Genomic DNA, 20,017 nt, shown 5'->3' on the forward strand with positions numbered 1-20,017 from the left:
TTATTGCATTGCTTTTGGTTAGGACACCTTGTCTGTCTGGTGTTTTTAATATGCTTAAAGGTAAACCATGTGCAAATTCATCAGTCAACACCATTGCTGAGCATTTTCCCCAAACTGCAGTGTATTAAGCAATTCTCAAAATGTGGTTTGAAACAGGCCCTGTTTCATACCATCACAAACATGTAACCAATCACATCATCAAGGTGTGGCTTTTCATACCATTAGCAAAGCCTAAGGATGTTCACTTTTAGAAGATTGTTTTCTGAGATGGTGAATTGGAACGTGGTTTGTTAGTAACACATTATTAATACATTATTGTGTGATAATGTAGTCAAACCAAAGGTTGATGATATCAGTTACTGTTATGTGTATGAAATCGGGATGTTCGACAAAGGCTTAAATATACTGCACAATTTTTGGAGGAGTTGGCGTTAGTTGCCGGTTGTCAGAGCCAGTATGCAGATTTGAGTTGACAGATTCAATATAAAATTGTGTAGTGTATGATGGGCACAGACTCAATCCAGTTAGAGGATATCTAACATGTTTTATTTTTTTTAGCTGATTTTAGAACACACATTTTTTTCATTTGTCACGCATCTCCTAGCAATAAGGCACATGCTCCTGCATGAGTTTGTTTTGATTGGAATTACTTCAAAGTGTGGTATGATCCTCAGTCGTTTAGTGTATATCCCATTTCACACATACAGATTTTACTGGAAATTACTAGTAAATTGCCATTAAAGAGATCGTGTGAGCAGGCTTTTTTTGAAAATACTGGTAAATTCAATCCAGCAATTTCCTGGTATGAGAAGTTGTAACATTACAAGTTAATTGACGGAATTCTGCTGTGTGTGAACACAGAATGAAAATGACCGATATGAGCACATACGAGCTCAGAACGTGGTTACATAAGACATGTACTCTGGGCCAATCCAGTGCCGTTAAAATGTAAACTTTAGTGGCTCTGGGGCGGGACAGTCATACCATTCTGACGCAATGATGATTTAGTGTGTAGTTAGGTTTGAAGTCGTCTAATACGATATTTCTGGGCCAAAAGAAGCTGCATGATTTTGAACGTTTGACACAAAAATGAAGGTGCTGCTGTTTAGAGGTCATTTCCGTTCAATGAAGGAATATCACAGAATTTACTGGTAATTTAAAACCGATTATTTTAAACAAATGGTACTTTACCGGAAAAAGATGGAATTATTATTTATTTTTTTTACCAGTAAAGTTGTTCCGCTAATTTTTCGTCAATTAACTGGTATTACTGCTTATGATGGCCAGTTTTTTCTCTGTGACTATTACAAAGTCGGTAAGTGTATGATGCCCAGTATTTTAAGATATATCCAGTTTTTAAATGTTGTGTAGTGTATTCCATCTCCAACATACATTATAACACTACTCTTGAAACAACTTGAAATCATGAAAACTTGAAACAATTATTTTTAACTCAACCTTTTTTTACTTTGTACTTTTTACTTTAAAGTGAAAAACAAAAATAAATTTAATTTGATTATATTTTGAATTAATCCATATGAAAACAGATTAAATGCTAGCAGAAAATTACTAGTATGCCAGCTACACAATGAAGTTGTGTTCACAATGAAAATCGTTGGATTCTTAACATTGTTCTAAGACTTCATTACCAACAACAGAACTGAAACAAAAATAGTTTTATAATGTGTTACTTAATTGTGATGTCTTTTGTATTTTGACCTAATGTATCACAGAAATATTTTGCCACTCTAGACTAGCCAGAGTAATACAACTTTGTTAGAGATGAGAGAACCATTTTGCTATAACATCAAATAGATTGTCAAGCCATGGTTGAATATGTCCCATTCATATTTCATGTTTCTCCCCAGACCTCAATGTGCCTCACCAAGTTATCCCGCACATGTCCCCTCAAACTGGTAACATCACATATCAAACACACACGGCTCACTCAAATGGGAGCAGAGGTTACACGGCAGGCAGCAATTATCACAAATGGATGAGTTCAAACCGACTGAAACACATTTGATTAGAGCCCTCTGTTACTGCCATGGTGCTAATGATGCACTGTACTGTACATCAGAGCCTGTAGGAAAACTGGTCTCAGACAGATCCCTACGGAACCTTTTGATGTGATAAGCTGAAGACTGGCAGATGTGGCCATAGCTGAAGCTAAAGCTAATGCAGCGTGAATTCTGGTTGTAGTCTTTTCCTGCCAAAATTGCACACCACCTTCAGATGAGAACTTGCTCAGCACCAGCCGGGCTGGTGTGTATGCTAGCTAATACCTTCAGTCTTTCCCAGTGCATTGAACTACCTCAGAGCATTTATTCTTAAAGGTGTATTCAAGCATTGTAAGGCGGGAACCCAAAAAAATAAATTAAAAAAAACATCCCCATTTGCTGTTGTCTTTCTAATTATATGATTACTTGACAGTTCATATTACGTGTGTGGTGCTAATGTGAATATCAAACCTTGTTATAGCTATCTCCAGGACTTTTATCTGTTCTAAGCTTTGATGCATGTGCAATACCACACATGCATGATGTTTTATCGGATCTGTTGACCACAATCAAACATTCGCCACCCACCAGTTAACCACTAAGATAGGAGGATAGTCAATATACATGTACAGTAATTTCTTATTTTCTGGAACAAAACATATGAAACATTCAGTATTTACATTTATTTTACCTATTATATATCTTTAAAAAAAGGTGCCTTCTGATGTTTAGATGACTGTTCATCAGCCAAGCCGAAACCGTTTTTGTCTAATCCTGATAATCTCAAAATGGCAAAATGCAAGACAATTAAAAGATTTACAGTAGCATTAGCATGCACACTGCTGTTTTGTAAAATCTTGCCAACCGCATATTTGATTGTCTATATATGTTCTATAATATTATCATTTAAAATATATTTTTTCCTTTATTCTTCTTTTAGGACACAGCACTGGATCCAGGAGAAGATGTGGCACTTCTCTCCGTTAGTTTTGAAGATGCTGAAGCCACACAAGTCTTTCCAAAACTCTACCTGTCTCCCAGCATTGAGCAGTGAGTGACTTACTTAAGTGAAAATACATTTTCCCAGGTCATACAGAATTGTAATGTTAAAGAACCTCGAGAGATTAGGGCAGAATATTTTAATGGACTAGTTCCTTTTTTAATTGCCAGTAAAAACATAAAATGCTGCTAACTATTTCTAATCAATTGCAAAGGGGTGCAAAGGGGTGGTATTTTCATTCTAACAGTTTATTTCCCCAAAACGTTTAGCCAATTATCACAGCCAAGAAAGACTGAATCTAAATTACTAAATACTTATATCTTCTTATAATAATTTAATGAAAATAATTGAGTGAAAATTGCTTTGTACTGTTATTTAAGAGATTGAAGCACACGACTTATGACTCACCTTATCCAACTGCCAGCTTGAGTAAATGAACTAAAGACAGCACTTCCTCTTCTGCTGTTTACTTCCTGAAATCCTGGAGGAATTGAGAGTTAGTCAGTAAAAAAAAATTTGCGCAAGTAAGAGAGCCGCTACTAAAGGGTTCGGTTATTGATGTGACTCGAAGAGCATGACATTACTGTTTCAGTTCATGTTAAAAACAAAGTTCTTCCCATCAGTCCAAAGTTTTTGCATTACAACCTGGAATTAATTTGATCTTGTGGACCATGGAATGTTCATAAATAGTGGTACTCATCCACTCCTGCTTCATTAATTTCATGTGATCTTGCTACAGCTGTTCATGGATTTACATATTGTTAATAAAAGACCGATAATTATTTCTTCCATTCTCTGTCGCTGCAAGCATAGAGTGCAGCAGTGAACAATCACTTTTTAAACACCCTAGGTTTAGATTTTTTTTTTTTCATTTCATACTTGGAGCTCATAGTTAATCTGCAACAAGAAATTTATGTATTCTAACCCACAATCAATATTTCTAATGGAAGGTTTTTATTTTTTTCTACTTCTGGAACCCTGTTATTGTGCTCTTTTTAAGCCAGACCTGTATGAACTGAAGCTTGTACCAATGAATCATGATTTTAGCTAAATTTTATTTTATGTAGTATAATATGGAAGTGTAATGTTTTAATTAACTTTAACCATGAAATAAAAAATGCTGTAGTTAGACCGACATTTCCCTATGCCCTCTGCAGTATCCAAAACACAAGGTCACTTCTCATAAGAAATGTAGGAAACTTCAGTGTGACTTCACAACAGATAGATCTAATGCCAGCCTCTGGGTGCCTGATTAATTTTTTTTATGTTTTGTCTTTCGCTGTGCTGTCCTCCATCTACTCAAATCAGCATTGCGGGAGGGGAGGAGGAGGAGGAACAAGCCCGTTTGTTTGCTCTGCAGCCATGTCAGCTTCTATCTGTCATGGCCACACTCTCTCCACCCCGTTACATTATGGGAGTTTGGATAATACAGGACACAAAGGGTTGACCTTGCCTCCATGCAAGCACGGTAGCGGCTCAGACTAGGTTGACTTAGGAGAAGAGACAGGTGGGTGGGAGTATATGTCTGTGTCTGTGGGTGTGTTTTTTTTTTTTTTTTTTACAAAGGTAGAGCCAGGGGGGCAAAGCAATGCTGGAAATGTAGAAACGGGGCTCCTGAGGACATACCTGGAAAATAATGAATGCTAAAACAGTGGCACAGTGTTTTTGAAGCACACTTTTCTGTCTGTGATTGAAACTTTTTGCACAGGTACTAATGCTCATACAATACACACATTGTTAACAGATTTTTTTGTGAGTGGGTGGATGTTTATACCTGATTTGAGTTGAATTTGTATCAGACATTTCTTGTGCTGATGGTATTTGTGTGTGTGTTTTTGCACACGCATTTCTTGAGATTTGTGCCATTTGGCGCTGGCGTTCATGTTCTGTGATCGCAGCACAATCTATAGTGTTGCTATAGGTACTATAGGGATGCTCTAACCAAAAATAAAAAATGTCATTATTTACTCAACCTCATGTGGTTCCAATCTACTTTTTCCACTGTGAAACACAACAGAAGATATTTTGAAGAACTTTCCAAACCAAGCAACACTGGAGCCTTTTGACTTGTTCATGCTTCCTTTAATACAATGACAGCAACCCATGCACCATATTTCAAGTCTTCTGAAGACATATGATTGCTTGATTTAATGTTTTTGAAAAGCATATTCAAATTTGAGCTTTATTCAATTAATTTGGACTGTGATGGACTGGGCCAGGACATTTCTCCTTTTGTGTTCCACAGAAGAAGTCATTTGCAGGTTTGGAACGACGTGCGAGTGAGTAAATAATAATGACAGGATTTTCATTTCTTTAAACAAACCCAGCACATGTGAGGAATCCCCTGCTTCAGCTCTCATCCAGGCTGGCACAGAATGCATCCCCTCCAGCCAGCCAGTCATGCGGCCGTCCCTGCGGCCCCGTCACAGAACCAGAGAGAGAGTGAGTGGGACTTGAAAGAGAAGTGCAAGAGAGAGGTCGCTCTCAGCCTGCCTGAGCTGAGTGAAATAAAATCCTCCCAGGAATCCTTCTCTCTATCTCTGTCTCGGTCTCTCTTTCTCTGAATCCACACATCCAGGTTTACCCGTCGTATAGCTCTTGCAGTGATGGCCAGTCTTTACGCCCACACAGCAGGCTGTGTTGTGATGACTGTGAAGTGCTCACTGAGTTTGACAGTGGACTTCACATCTCCTTCAACATGTGATGGTGCGAGATCGACTCCTACACATTCTATAGTTTTACAGCGCTGTGAACACTCCCCCCCCCCTTTTCTGTTTTTGATTGCATTTTTGTCTGTTTAGAAGACAGATATGTGTTGGTTGTGCTTTGTATTATTGTGCAGATTATTTGCCTGTTTTCTCGTTTGTCTCTGGTTGCTGTCTATTCTGTTATTTTCTTTGTTTTTCTTCGTAAAACAGTGTAGGTATATTTACAAGCCACATATGACTTTGAAAAGCACAAAAGAAACAGACATTACTCTTTCAGAAATCATTTCCAATTATTATATTTATTTACTAATAATAAAAAGAATGAAAACTATTATTGATAATAATATAGATTTTTATTTTATTTTTTACTATCAATGCTGGAAACAATTTTGGCACTTAATATTTTTGTGGAAATATGGGTAGGTTATTTTTTTCCAGAATTATTTTATGAATAGAAAATTAAAAATAGCATTTATTTGAAATATAAATATTTTGTAACAATATAGATGTATTTACTGTTAATTTTTAGTTTGTAATTGTGAGTAGAATTTTGACTTATTTAATTGAAATATATTTTGAATGGTACTGTAAAGAAATATATACCACAAATTATCACCTGAATAAATTACATTTTTAAATATAAAACTCTTCTTTTAATATTTTTGTTGTAAAAATTTTTTTATAGTAACCATTTAAAAACAAGAAGTATTTTGATATTGTGAATTTTTTTTTTTTTTTTTTTTTTTTTTGATGCCTTAAAGCATGGTTGGGCAAATATAGTCTAGCCCTGCCTTAAAGCAACTTTTACTTGATCCATGACTATATTCAAAATATATTAGATATAATACCACTCTCATAATATATATTTTTGTCTGTTGGCTTCTGTGGAACCCTGTAATATGCTCAAACAAGTCAGAACAGAATATTCTTAGACAACTTCAGTTCAAGGTTGTAATTCCATAATCTTCCCTAAAAATAGTGCCTGCTGAGATTTTTCTTGGTTGCTTCAAATAGCTATTGAACAAATATCCCCATAAGCCTATCCTGTTCCAACAGACAAATTCTCATCTACTCTGGGGTGGCTATGGCTGCTGGCGTCATGCCTGCACAAGATGCTGAGACAAAATTTAACATTAGCGTTGTTTGCTAAGGTAAAGCAATGCAGTACACAGGGTGAGCGTTTTTCAAAATCTCACAACCTCAGTATTAAACATTGACTCATAACTCAGAAAATCTAGGGAACAACTGATAGCAGCATATACTAACAACCTAGCAACCACACAAAACACCTTAGCACCACACCACAATGTTTGCACAGGCAAGCATCACATACATCATAATCAAGCTGTATCTCCATGGAGATGCTGCTCTATTGTCAATGTAGCACAGGACAACATTTTGTTATGGAGAATTGACAGCTGAATAGCGTTTGAGTGGCATTTCTCTATTTCCTATTTCAACAGTTAATAAATAATACGTCTTTGCATTAACATCTCTAAACAGTCCATGAATATACTTCAGGAGCGTGATGGACGTGAATGACATTTCCATGCTTGTATATTGCCAAAAACTGTTTCAGCAAAAGGTAATCTTACTGTCAGTCAGGGGCATTGTTGATCTAAACCCAACTGACAGAGGATTGCTATTCTTCATGTATTCAGAGACTAGTTCCAGAATATCTGCAATGTTTCTTTTTTTCCCCCTTTTTTTAAAATTGACTATTTTGTAATCTTCCTTCATATTCTATTAAAAGATGCGTCTTATTTTTTTCTGCTGTTTATAAAAAGACTGTCCAAGCAAAAATAAGCATCTTAAAACCAAACCTCCAACATAAGAGCCGTTAATGGAGGTTCTCATCATATTTGTCCTGAACCTATCACATCATCTAATCCTTCATTTATCTGGCAGCTTCCACTGTTCTCTGAGAATCATGTCTATTTATGTTTTTTTTCTCTCTTTCTTCTTGCCTGCTGTATAGCAGCACACTCATCTGTTCATGTGTAAAGCAGGGGGAGTATGTATGGTGCAGATTTATAAGCACAGATGCAGTGTAGACCAGCAGAGTTCAATTCTGGGAAGAAGAAGAAAAAACTTTCCTTGAATGCATTGTAAGTCATTATGTATAAAAGCATAATCCAAGATTTAGTCCAAAACCATTCTGCTAATTTCAATCACATAGTCTTGAACAAAAATTTGAATGTAAAACATGATTGAATTTCTAGGTTTAACTTTATTTTGTGGTATCCCTTTTATAGTGTAATTATACATTTAAGTACTGAGTAATATTAATTAGCTGCATGTTGCATAATTTATTGTTATTATAATAGTAAGTAACGTTACAAGGGCACCTCAAAATAGTGTTAATAAATTCTGTTTCTTATGTCTTCCATGTTAAATGCTTGGGAGAGGAAAAAAAAAAAACAGCCAGAAAGTTCCCAGCATATAAAACACCTCTTGAAATTGTTTGAGAACAAAGTTTGCAGAGCTGTAATAGTCTTCAAAGGACAACTTTTAAGAAGCTAATATATAGAAGAGTTTACATTTATTAAAGATTTTCTGGTCAAACTAATTTCCTTTTGTTTTTCCGCAGTTTTGATGGCTTTAATAGTATTATAAAATGTGAAAAATAGTACTTACAAAGAATGAGTAGATAATGTATTGTATAATTATGGAAATGGGTTGTAGATGCTGTTCCAGGTTCTGCACACTAAAGTACTTCAGAATTCCGAAACTGAACAAAGAGGAGTGCTTAGGCACTCTGTGCTTTCAGCAAATGTTGACTTCCAGAAATACTTTTAGCAATTCACTGATTTTGCTATATGGGATACAGGAACTGTCAATAATGTTATTCCTTTTAAGGCATGTAGGGTGAATTAAAATTATATTTATTTTAATTTCCTCCTCTTTCTCTCTCAGTGCACTTGGAGGATCTTCGGCATTACATATCCCAGCATTCCCCAGTGGTGGCTGCCTCATTGACTATGTGCCTCAAGTGTGCCAATTACTCACAAACAAGGTAAAGAATAATCCTTACTTTCTTTTTGTGTGTTCCTTATTTTAATTACTATGATCGTTTAATCAGTCAGGTTACACTATAGTGAAGTGTGGGTTTGTTTATAGTAAACAATGATGTGTACGGATGGTAAAGTTGATGCGTTTGTATGAATCGAATACATTTGTTTTTATTTGTTTATGTACATTTCTGATCAGTTTAGACATGCATAAATAAGATGAAGAAAATGTGACTGTCACTAGCCTGAGGAGTGACTGACATTCCTTCCCCATGACATCTCTACTTGAGTTCAGCCCCACTGTTCATATCCACACAGACAGCATGAATAATCAACCCTTCCGATCTTCCACTTCATGCCCCACCAGTGGCCACCAGCTCCTCAGGGCACACTCACCTGAACTAGGGCCACACATTAGTCTACTTCAAAATGACAAAATTGACAACATATAACTTTTCTTGCCCCAGTTTTAAGTTTATATTAGATAAAGTAGATGCACATAGATGATGTGTTTCAGAGCGCTCCAGTGTTTGAAGAGTCAGACAGAGACATCATCACACAAAACAGGAAAACCAATCTACTCACTGTTTTGCTTTCACAGCCTAGTTGTGTTTAGAATCACACTCTTGCAAACTATTCTTACTGAAAGTGTTGTCGGAAACTTAGTCATGGTGACGTTAAAGTCATGAGACCATGAGAGTTATGTGGTACTTTTATAAGCTTTCGTTTGGCTTTTTACTTTTGAAGATTGTATATAGGCTTCAAAATTAATTTATTCATGATGAACAAAATGTGAAAGCTTCATTAATAATCCCATTGGGTTACCACGGTGATAGGTTGGCCTACAAAAATATGCCATCGCAGCAGCACTCTATTTTGTGTGATGACAGACCAAAATTGAAACCATTATTCACCGAATAGTTTCAGCTCTGCTGCCTCTCTCAGATCAGATATGATGCCGGATTCATGACCCAGATCATGTTTGTGAAAGTGACACTGTTATAACAGATCACATCTCTTATGAATGGTATTTTCTATTCCAGAATGAGCATACAGACACCGAAATCTGGACTCTGAACTTTTGCGATAAAGCCTGTTCTGTGATCACTGCTCTCACCTGTCAGCTTCTCCCACGCTCCATGTGTGGGTGTAGAGTTCACTGATCCAAAGTTCCTGACACACCTCTAAACAAACAAGGCTTAAAGAAACAAAAAGAACAAGTGTGTGTCTTGCATTGAGCAGCATAATGTTTCTTTCAGATGTGGGTCTTCTCTGAAAATGCGCTGAATCATGAAACAGAGATCAGCACTGATCCTTACATCACACATCATACACTGCAACATCAGAGCTGCCCTTCTCTTGATCTCACCTGTGAAAAACATATCAGTCACTTCGTATCGAGCAACTATATCTAATCGGATCTAATAGACCAGTGCTGGAAAGACGGGGAACTTTTTCTGTTATCCATTTCAAATTTTCCACAACAGCAAATTGCTTCACCTTTTGAGATATGGGGGTGTTGTGCACACATAAGATGCAAGTTTGATTTGTTGTGTAATGTGTACAGGACGCGTCATGTCTATTCCTAGCATTTTTGTGTACTGTTTTGACAAACAATAATAATTTGATGTTCAAATAATTTTGCTAATAACAATGTTCTTTGACAAAAGGTTTTTGTTTAAATTAATGAATTAAATGCTTTGTTCAATTGTGCACTTTTTCATCAACTAAATTGATATATATATATATATATATATATATATATATATATATATATATATATATATATATATAAATTGAATATAAGTTCAAGTAAAAATTTCAATTCAATAAATTAATAAAAATGACATTAAATAGTAACTATATTGAACTGATATTTTTATGTCGTAAAATGTACAAAATTTTGAAAACAAAATTTCAATTTCAGTTGTAAAGCCACTCTACAGAAGATAATAGTGTCTTTATTCAGCTCAAGTCAGTTCAATGTTAATAACCGTGTTGGTTTTGCAAGGTTAGTGTCATTATCCATCTCAGTTCTGTTCATTGTCAACAATTGCTTCTATTGTGCAGGGACTTTATTCTTTCAGCCACATTAATTTAGCTGACTTTTCCACCAAGAAACTTTTGTTTCATTATTATTATTTCTTTTTTTTTTGACACAGGTTCAGTATGTCATTCAAGGATATCACAAGAGGAGAGAATACATTGCTGCTTTTCTCAGTCACTTTGGAATGTGAGTCTGTTTTTCCCTTTAAATACTGCTTAATTTATCTCTGTGACATTTAGAGTAAACCGTATTCATTTAGCAGTAATTTAAAAGCTTAAGAATGAGGAAAACGCAAGCAATTTATCATAAAAGCAGCCAAGTAAATTAAAAATGTTATTACTAACTTTAGTGAACTAGAATTGTACAAATTCGGATTCTTTGTCAGGTTTTTCTATATAAACTTTTAACCCAATTGAAAGAGACTTTTACACGTCCAAATCGTGACCATGAATAAATAAAACTGGTCTTGCAAGTTTGTACCTGTAATGGTAACCAGTATAGCTGCTCACCACGCCCCTGTGATCATGAGAAATTATTTACCAACATTAATTCCTTTTTTTTTAATTGCTTAGGAAAATTGGCTTCTAATCTCATAAACAAGTACAAACAGCAACTTTATAATGGGCTGTAATACACAAGGCACCAAGATGTCTCCAGTTTATTAACACACCTTGATACGTCATTAGAAAAGGCAGTCGGGCAAGAGGCACAACCTAGCACATTGATTTATTAAATGTGAAGTAGTATTAATGAAGGCTATTATGGGAAACTTGTTTTTTGGGGGTGGGGGAGATTTAGTAGGACAAAGCGTTTTTCTTATCTCTTGCATCTCCAAAAATATGTGGTTCTTCAGTTCGGTTCTCTTTACATTTACCATTTTAAATATCTCTGATAATGACACAGCAGATACAATGGCCCCAGAAAAAGTATTTGGGCTCTAAAAAATGTATTAATGTCAATGGGGTTGCTTTTGTCCGTTGTTTTTAGGTCACATTTTAGGTCTTGATTGAAGTACAGTTTATGTTACAGATATTGGCAATCAGGACAATATTACAGGGAAGATGCCAAGATTTATTTGTTATTTTATAATTTATACCATGATATTAACAGTGAATATTACTCTGTTTTGACTAAACAGGGGTGTGGTAGAGTATGATGCTGTTGGGTTTACCAAGCTCACCCTTCTGCTCATGTGGAAAGACTTCTGCTTCCTGGTCCATGGTGAGATACATGTTCCCTTTATTGCAACTCTGGGTCATTGGAAATAAATGACTCTGGCAACATTTCTGCAACAGTGTTCCTCTGGGAACATTTCGCTGTGCTTTTCCAGTATCACATTCATAAAATCCACAATAGGCAACATATGTTTAATTTTGCAGATAAAAATGCTTTTGCAACCATACCAGTCCTTGAGCACTGAATTGTATGTTTAGGTAAGATTTAGCAATGTTGTAGAAATGTAGCCACAAACACATACCATATATCCAGTGAGCATGAGATGACTTTTATATATTGTGAAAATATTAACTCCTATCACGTTCATGGTGGTATCTGTCATGCTTTTTTGTTCTGGATGATCTGTATTTGAGCTGTTCTCTATGCTTTCTTCTTGTAGTGGACTTGCCTTTATACTTCCCTCGAGATCAACCCACCCTCACGTTTCAGTCTATCTATCACTTCACCAGCAGTGGACAGCTCTACTCTCAGGTGCAGAAATCGTACCCCTACAGTCCACGCTGGGATGGCAACGAGATGGCCAAGCGAGCCAAGTAAGAACAAATGCATTACGAATCCTCCCAACAAAGAGCTACCAATAGTTTGTTCCCTTTGAAATCGTATCCCTCTCAAATGGTTTCCCTTCTTGCAGTCAAAGCTTACTGGAATAAGTAGTGTTCACCTTTGGACTTTTTTCAGCTAGCCACTCCTCATAACTGGAGAGCACTCTTTGTCCTGAGTGTAATAGGTGTTAGTGATAATACATTTCTTCTTCTGTTTGTGTTCTCTGCTTGGATAACTTTTCCATTGACTTTCTGGTTTGGCTTTAATCAAACAGTGATTTAGAAATGTAGTTTCCCTGATTAACTTCACCAGCTTATTTAGTCTTTTCTGTAATTTGGCCGTATTGATTGTTTGTATTCACCATCTTTTTTTGAACATATATAAGTGTTGTAAGTTGTCAATATTTGTGATCAAACAGCAAATATTGTCACTAAAAATGTAACCGTTAATTTAAATCTTAACACATTAAATGACGTTTTTTTTTAAATAAGAAAATATTGTGTTTCTAATAATTAGTCAAGTTAACATTCAGGAGGTGATTCTGGGTGATTTCACATGGACACAAGTTTCTACATGACACTGCTGTTGTCGTGTCTCTTTCTCTTTCTTTTCTGTTTCTCTCACTCTCATTTTCTTTCTCCCACAGGGCCTACTTCAAAAGCTTTATCCCTCAGTTCCAGGAGGGGGCTTTTGCTAACGGAAAACTGTAAATTTACTGTATTAATTAGGATCTCTCTGATTTGAATGGAGGGTCTATGAACATGATGTACAGGAGTCAGCAAGTCTGCCAACTGGTCCTCTTCAGTGCTCCGGCCCTCACAAGAAATATCATTTGGTACTTTTAAAAGTACTGTGAATTTGTTAGTTTTTTTGTATAATTTATATGCTTTTTGTGTTTTCCCATGTTCTTTATAAATAGATTGCTTCAATAAATCAAGTTACTTTGCAGCTTTACTCGGTTTCTGGTTTTTGTTACTCTGATATGTTTTAAAATTAGTTGTACTTTTAAGGTGTTTCGCATTTTTGTACCAGTTTATATTGCAAAATCTTATCTTATCAATATATGTGCAAATCTTATCAGTCATTAGCTTAACTGTATTAGTGTGCTATTTTGGTAACACTTCTACAATAAGTTTCCATTTATTAACATTCATTTACTAATTCTAATAAATACTGTAATAAATGTATTACTTGTTAGTGCATTGCATTGCATTGTAAGTTATTCTTAATTAATCCATTAACTAATGTTAATTAATAGGTATAGGAACTCATTTTACAGTAGTAGATAACTCCAATAAGGCCATGCTTGGATGAATGTGAATATCTTGGATTTGATCAGAGCTACTGTCACTCATAACTCACCTAGTTATTAGTATTTTGTAAACATAAATTGTGTTACTATTTATTACTAAGAGCAGACAAGAGTGGATAATTTGAGCCTTCAAATTCAGTCTAATACTTTAGGTCAGGGTTAGTTCAAATCTTTAAACCTAAGAAGGAAAAATGGTATTAATGATCCTTGCCCTATAGCAAACACTAAGTGGGAGTTCATCTGTACTTAATTTTTAAGAGAGAGAAAGAGTTCAGCACAAAACTTGATGTTGTTTCAATACTGAGTTGTTTCACATCATTCATATATCTATACTAGTTTGTAAATGTGTATGAAGTCGTCAAAAATGCCATATTTCTTTCAACTAGATTCCACAAAACTGGAAAAAGCATCTAAATCATGAGCACTTCTATTCCAAAATTTTTTTATTTTAGTCTTGTTTGTTTAATCTTGTAATTTGCCAAAGAGAATGTAGTTGCTCTGTATTTTGAGACATTTGGTTCCACGTTGCATGTATGTGTGAGTGAGTGTCTGCATGTGTTGTTTTGTTCTGATAGAAAAGTGTCTTGGCATGTCATCACTGTCAGCCCTGATTGCTTTTAAGCTTTTAACAGGGTTTCAGACATGAACCAGAACGAACCATATGTGTGTTAGTGTGTTTGTCAAGGGAGTGTAGACATGAACGGGATGTGTGGGAGAGAAACTACAGCTGAGGGAGGGAGAGAATGTGAGCTCGCTTGTTTTCATCATTAAGCGCAGGGGTCATCGTCAGGGGTCTTTGTTGGCCTCGGGGGTCTGCCCTCTGCTAAATTTATTGTTGGTCGTGTAGGAGCTGTCATGTCTAATTGGGAACCACAGGATGAATGCATTTGGGGCATTTAATAGAATCAAGGGTCTTAATAAAAGAATTAATAACAAAATTATTTGTGTCTGTTTTCCCATGCTTTCACACTTGGCACTGTAACCTTTTCCGACCTGCTGTTAAACTGGCCTCGTCAGACTGTGTGGACCCCCATTTAAGGTGATGTTGAAAGAGGTGAAGGAAAGGTTGATGGGCCCTTTAAGCCGAAACAGAATTTAGATTTGTTTCTTTCTTCAGCACCCACTCGATCAGCTCTAGCACTGCATTAACAGTAAAAGTACATTGCACAGTGCAGTACATTATGGATTGGGGGAAACAAAGTGCTTCCTCCAGTGTATTTCATGCACATGCCAGCAACTTCTATATCAAAGTCTACTTTTAATATCAAAGAGTTATAATAGGAATGCAGAGGAATAAACGGCTTAAATGAGGTGTGGTGTGAATCTGTTTCCAAAGACCTTGTTTTCTTTTTGCTCTCCACTTTTAGTGTCGGGGTCTTGGTTGCCAACTTTGCTTCTAATTCCCCAAATCCAGTAATCCTGCCTTATTTAAACCATCTTGATGGCAGCAGGCCACAGAAAATAAAAAAGCTTGGCAGTCTAAATGATGCTTAGATTCATCAATTGCAACGGTATTGTCATTCCAAGCGGCTAAGTTAACCTTTGAAGGAATTGCTGCTGACAGTTTCAGTTGTTTAACAACTGGCTATTTTAAAATGTCTTTGAACCATCTGGTAATCTGCATTTACACATAGTTCTAAACCTCAACCACATTTCATGTTTACATGTGAAAACAAGTTGCAGTTTTCTCAGTATCCTAATGGTGATTATTTGAGAGATAAGGAGCAAATATGGATTAAATGATTTCAGACTAGATTTAGATTGATTGACCAACATCTGTATTTAAAATGGCTTTCACTAGGTGTTTATTATGATACTTTAGGGCTTATTTAGCAAGACTGTGAATGTGACGGCCTTCACTGTGACTTTTTGCCTCTGTCCTTACCTTTTTCCAAAAGCACATCATCCAAGAATTAATCAAAAGAGAGGCAGGAAAAGTCCAGACATTCAGATCCTCCCAAAACAGTCCACTTTCAACTCCGACATTAGAGTTTTGATGTCCACAATAAGAAAGAAAAGAGAAAACAAATGATTGAAAATCCCATTTGCCATCTTAGATCACCTCACTCCCTGGAGATGCTAAGAAGACAGGGCAGCGGCAAACATGAGAGGTAATTAGAGCGAAATGGGGAACATTATGAAGGCCTGAATATGTCAGAGCAAGGCTGAGGAAACACGGCTGCCGCCTTTGCCTGTTTACCACTGCGGAGCTCCCCAAGCTGTCAGGCCTGGCGATTTCATACGCAGTCACGGTTATTTAATACATTCCTCTGGAAGACAAAAGACAAACACATCATTAAAAGCAAGTCGCTGAAACAAACATTTGTTGGGGAAAATGAGAGACAAAGTTTCCTGTTCTGGTAACTCAAGGATACTTTGCGTCCTGATGTCTGCAAATTCAGAGTGACATTAGTGAGAGTTTATTTCCCTCTTCATCTTCTCGTTCCTGTAGGGGAGAGGAGGGGGTGGCAGGGATTGAGGATTGTGGATTTCAGCGGTGGCGACACTCGTATACGCGGATGGGGTTGTTGACGCGAGCCATGTTTGGGATGATGGAGCTGAGAGGCTTAGCTAATTTGGAAGAGTTGGGGAGATTTGAGGCCTTTTGTTGGAGCCTGTTTGATCTGCTGTGGGGGGGGGGGGCTCCGAGATGTCATGGAAATTAGAGAATTAGTCTTTTTTTTGCCTTGCTTTGTCAATGTGCAAGATATGTTTTCACCCCTGCTTGATAATAACTTCCACTCGTTAAGCCCTGATTGTTAATTGCTAATTACTCTCTTCCTAGCCATGCATCAAAAGGCAGGAGAGAGCCATGCTAAGCGGATCAAACACGGTCTGTTTATGGCTCTGGCTGGTTTCTGCTGTTGTCTCTCCCTCACGTTGTTAGGACTCTGTTTATTTATTTATTCCATTCTCTTCAGGATATGATTGGAGGTGTGGGGATGGGTGACAAGATGAATGCAGATTTTCTGCCATCTTCCTCTCGGCTGCAAATTGTAAGTGTTCGATTTCGACCTGTCATGGATTTACTGAAGCAAACCCCTCAGGCGCTTCAGCTCTGGCACACGGCTCCTGGCTTCCCCCAGTTTAACATGAAATTAAAGGAACTGACACTCCATTTGGAATGGAGCATTCAGTGAGTAAAGATATGGTCACTTCTTCATGTGAGTTCATTTATTTTAGGCATCTTATTTCATCCTCAAAAAATGGTGCCCTTCCATGTTTCCCACATTCCTCCTACTCTCCGTGTGCGGTAGTGCCTGGCTGGCGGCAGTACCTGGTCAACTGTCAGGCTGGATTGAGCGTTGACCGCTGTCAGGCTGGGAGATGTGTTCTGATGGCCTGTCTGGCTGATTGACCTGTCAGAAGGAGTGATGTATACAAGGTAGAGTCACATGGACAGGTGCACACTGCAGATCAAAAGACAGGAATGTTTTTAGGAGTTTTGTGAAGCCTATATTCTTTTCAATAATATTTGTTTATTGTTTTTGAATTATTAGACCAGGCATTATTAGGCTAAATTGATATATCAGTAGTGTGTTAATCTGTATACTACCCTGAAAAGTTGGATTTTCTGACATATCCATGGCCAATATTATTATAAATAATAAAAATTTTAAATTCAATTCTTCTCTGCTTTCCATAATGTTTCTTGTTATTTAATGAATAATAATGAATATTGTTATTAATTTTATATATAGACTTGATTCTATTGCCCCAAATGCATTCATCCCATGGTTCCCAATAAGTTTGCTCTGGTTCTACATATATTTAATATTATATTTGTATTATAGAATTAATATAATTCATATAATTCATTTTTTATTTTATATTTATTTTAAATTAGCCAAAAAGAATGCATGTCTCACATCTGTTTATGAATTTGCAATGGCTACCTATAGCTGCCTGCATAAAATTCAAGGCATTAATGTTTGTAAACTGTGACCTCTGTGCCAGTTGACCTCAGAGGGCTTTAGAAGGGGAGGCAGACAAGCAGTGCACAGCGAACACAGTGAGGAGAGTTTGCAGAAGAACTGAGAGGCTCGTGTCGAGTGCCTCAAACCCCCCTTAGCTGCTTAATTAAATTTTCCACTTTTCCACACTCGCATTAAGTTTTCATTCAACCGGACAGAATGGATGCTCCAAAGGAGTAAACCCCAGAGAGGGACACTGCTCCCTGACTATTCTACTTCCTATCCAAAAGAAATACGTATATAGTTGTATATGAAAGGTAAATAAATCCCTATGCCAAAGGAAATTGGATAGGTTCAAAGTAACACAAAATCTGTTTCTATTTATGTGAATGGCACTTGCATTGTATGTCTCACCTCTCCTGTTTTTTAGGCTTATTATTGGTTGTTATACAAAGGCAGGTGGAGACAAGTGAAGTTAAAATCATGTACAGACAGGTCAATTGAGAAGAGACTCTTGCTCATTGAGTCAACATGGTTTGTTCTCTTTAGGATTGTCAGAGGGCCCTTACATCATGAAGAGATGATGCAAGAAATAAAAGAAAATAAGATGATATCATTAGTTACTGCATCAACAATGTACAATCATGCATTTTTACTGAGCCAAGCTTGAGTTATTTCATACAATGCCACGCAAAGGACACAACTAACTTGGATCTGTTTTACTGAGTAGGAGAAACCCATATCCTAAAATCCAAAAATGTCCATAATAAAACTTATAGCTCCAGTTCTATATGCAGATTGGCAAATTTCTGCAGTGCTAAAACACACAATATAGTGATAGCTTATGCTTCCTGTTAACTCCTTTCTACAACATATCAAGATTTATTTGTTTCCAAACATTCTCACATTATTCCATATAAAACTTGCCAGGTTGATTGAATGCTTTCATTAAAGCAAAAAGGGGAATATACCAATAACTAATGTCGTCTTTATACTGAAAATGTGGCACAGAACCAGCAACCTAAGCAGCTTCTACACCACAAATAATAAATAAATAATTACCATGTATTAACATGGGAATTGCAATCACAAAAGTGTTGCCATGCTTCACATATTTTGTTACTAATATAGAAACATGATGAATGTTATAAAATATATACTCTGTCGTGGCTATGATGAAAGTTTAAGGCTACATCACAGTCACTTTTGATAATAATAATGTTGATGATATGACTGCTATTATACGACTTTTGTGTGGCGCTGAGTCTGAATTTGGAGTAGACACAAAGCCTGTCAATGCAGACTTAACTGTGTAAAGGTGCCCCAAGAATATTCTTTTCATTTTTTAAATTAAAATTTTCACACAAATGTTCACTCAAGAGATAAACCTTAGTTACATCAGGGAGTAAATTATCTAAAAATATATAATTTAACTAAACTTTAAGTTGTAAGGCTAATTTGTGACATTAAAATTTTAAGTATGTAGCAACAGTTCATAAAGTTAAGAGTGGCTGTGCTAAATTGTGTGTGACTTACATGCTATACTTACTGTATAATACATTGACAATATAGCACCCAATTTCTTGAAGTACATCTAAATTTAAAACAACATTTGTTCTACCTGTTAACTGTCACTCACGTTTTTGAAGATAGACATGAATGTGCATGATACAAACATAAATTTTTATAATTCATGACTGAAAACATTTTGTAACATGATTTTGATGTACCATTTACATGGTAATGCAATGTCTGATTTTATGAATTTTGGGATTTTATGTTTTCAAGTGATATATAACTTCTGATGATTTCTAATATGTGATAGAGAAAAAGGCAACGAGGAAGTCTTTTTTTTAAACAAAGGTCAAAGCTCTTTTTGTAATGTAGATTTCTGAGGGTACACTCTTGTCATAAATTCATCTATTACTTTTCTAACTATTGTTAACAAAAAATATTGCTATACTGGACGGGGTGACATTTAACAGGTTAACGCCTCCTTAGCAAATTACAATTGCAGTTAATATGTAACAAATTTGCCTCAAACTGTTTCCCACAAGGCTCATTCGAATCTGTGGCAAGGTTTGCTTAGACACATCGACGACACGCATACAGGTTTACAGGAACCTTATCAGATTAGACAGCCCAACATTTGGCCCACACTTGTTCTCTAAACAAATTAATTAGGATTCCATGAGGCTTGTTTCTCATCTCTATACATATTCATACTTCACGTAGATCTTAAAGAG

The 20,017-nt window shown here is 36.3% G+C and overlaps 1 protein-coding gene across 1 annotated transcript in view; it reads left to right on the top strand.

Moving 5' to 3' along the window:
* Positions 1-13,499, top strand: part of babam2 (BRISC and BRCA1 A complex member 2) — a 71,404-nt gene extending 57,905 nt beyond the window's left edge. Inside the window, exons 7-12 of the mRNA XM_026285409.1 lie at positions 2,941-3,050; positions 8,625-8,724; positions 10,882-10,952; positions 11,905-11,987; positions 12,382-12,535; positions 13,192-13,499. Coding sequence (XP_026141194.1) covers positions 2,941-3,050; positions 8,625-8,724; positions 10,882-10,952; positions 11,905-11,987; positions 12,382-12,535; positions 13,192-13,255 — 582 coding nt within the window. The 3' untranslated portion in view covers positions 13,256-13,499. The remainder of the gene's footprint in view (positions 1-2,940; positions 3,051-8,624; positions 8,725-10,881; positions 10,953-11,904; positions 11,988-12,381; positions 12,536-13,191) is intronic.
* Positions 13,500-20,017: the final 6,518 nt, after the last annotated feature.

The sequence above is a fragment of the Carassius auratus genome, chromosome 17 (genome assembly GCF_003368295.1).
Source record: "Carassius auratus strain Wakin chromosome 17, ASM336829v1, whole genome shotgun sequence".
Taxonomy (NCBI): domain Eukaryota; kingdom Metazoa; phylum Chordata; class Actinopteri; order Cypriniformes; family Cyprinidae; genus Carassius; species Carassius auratus.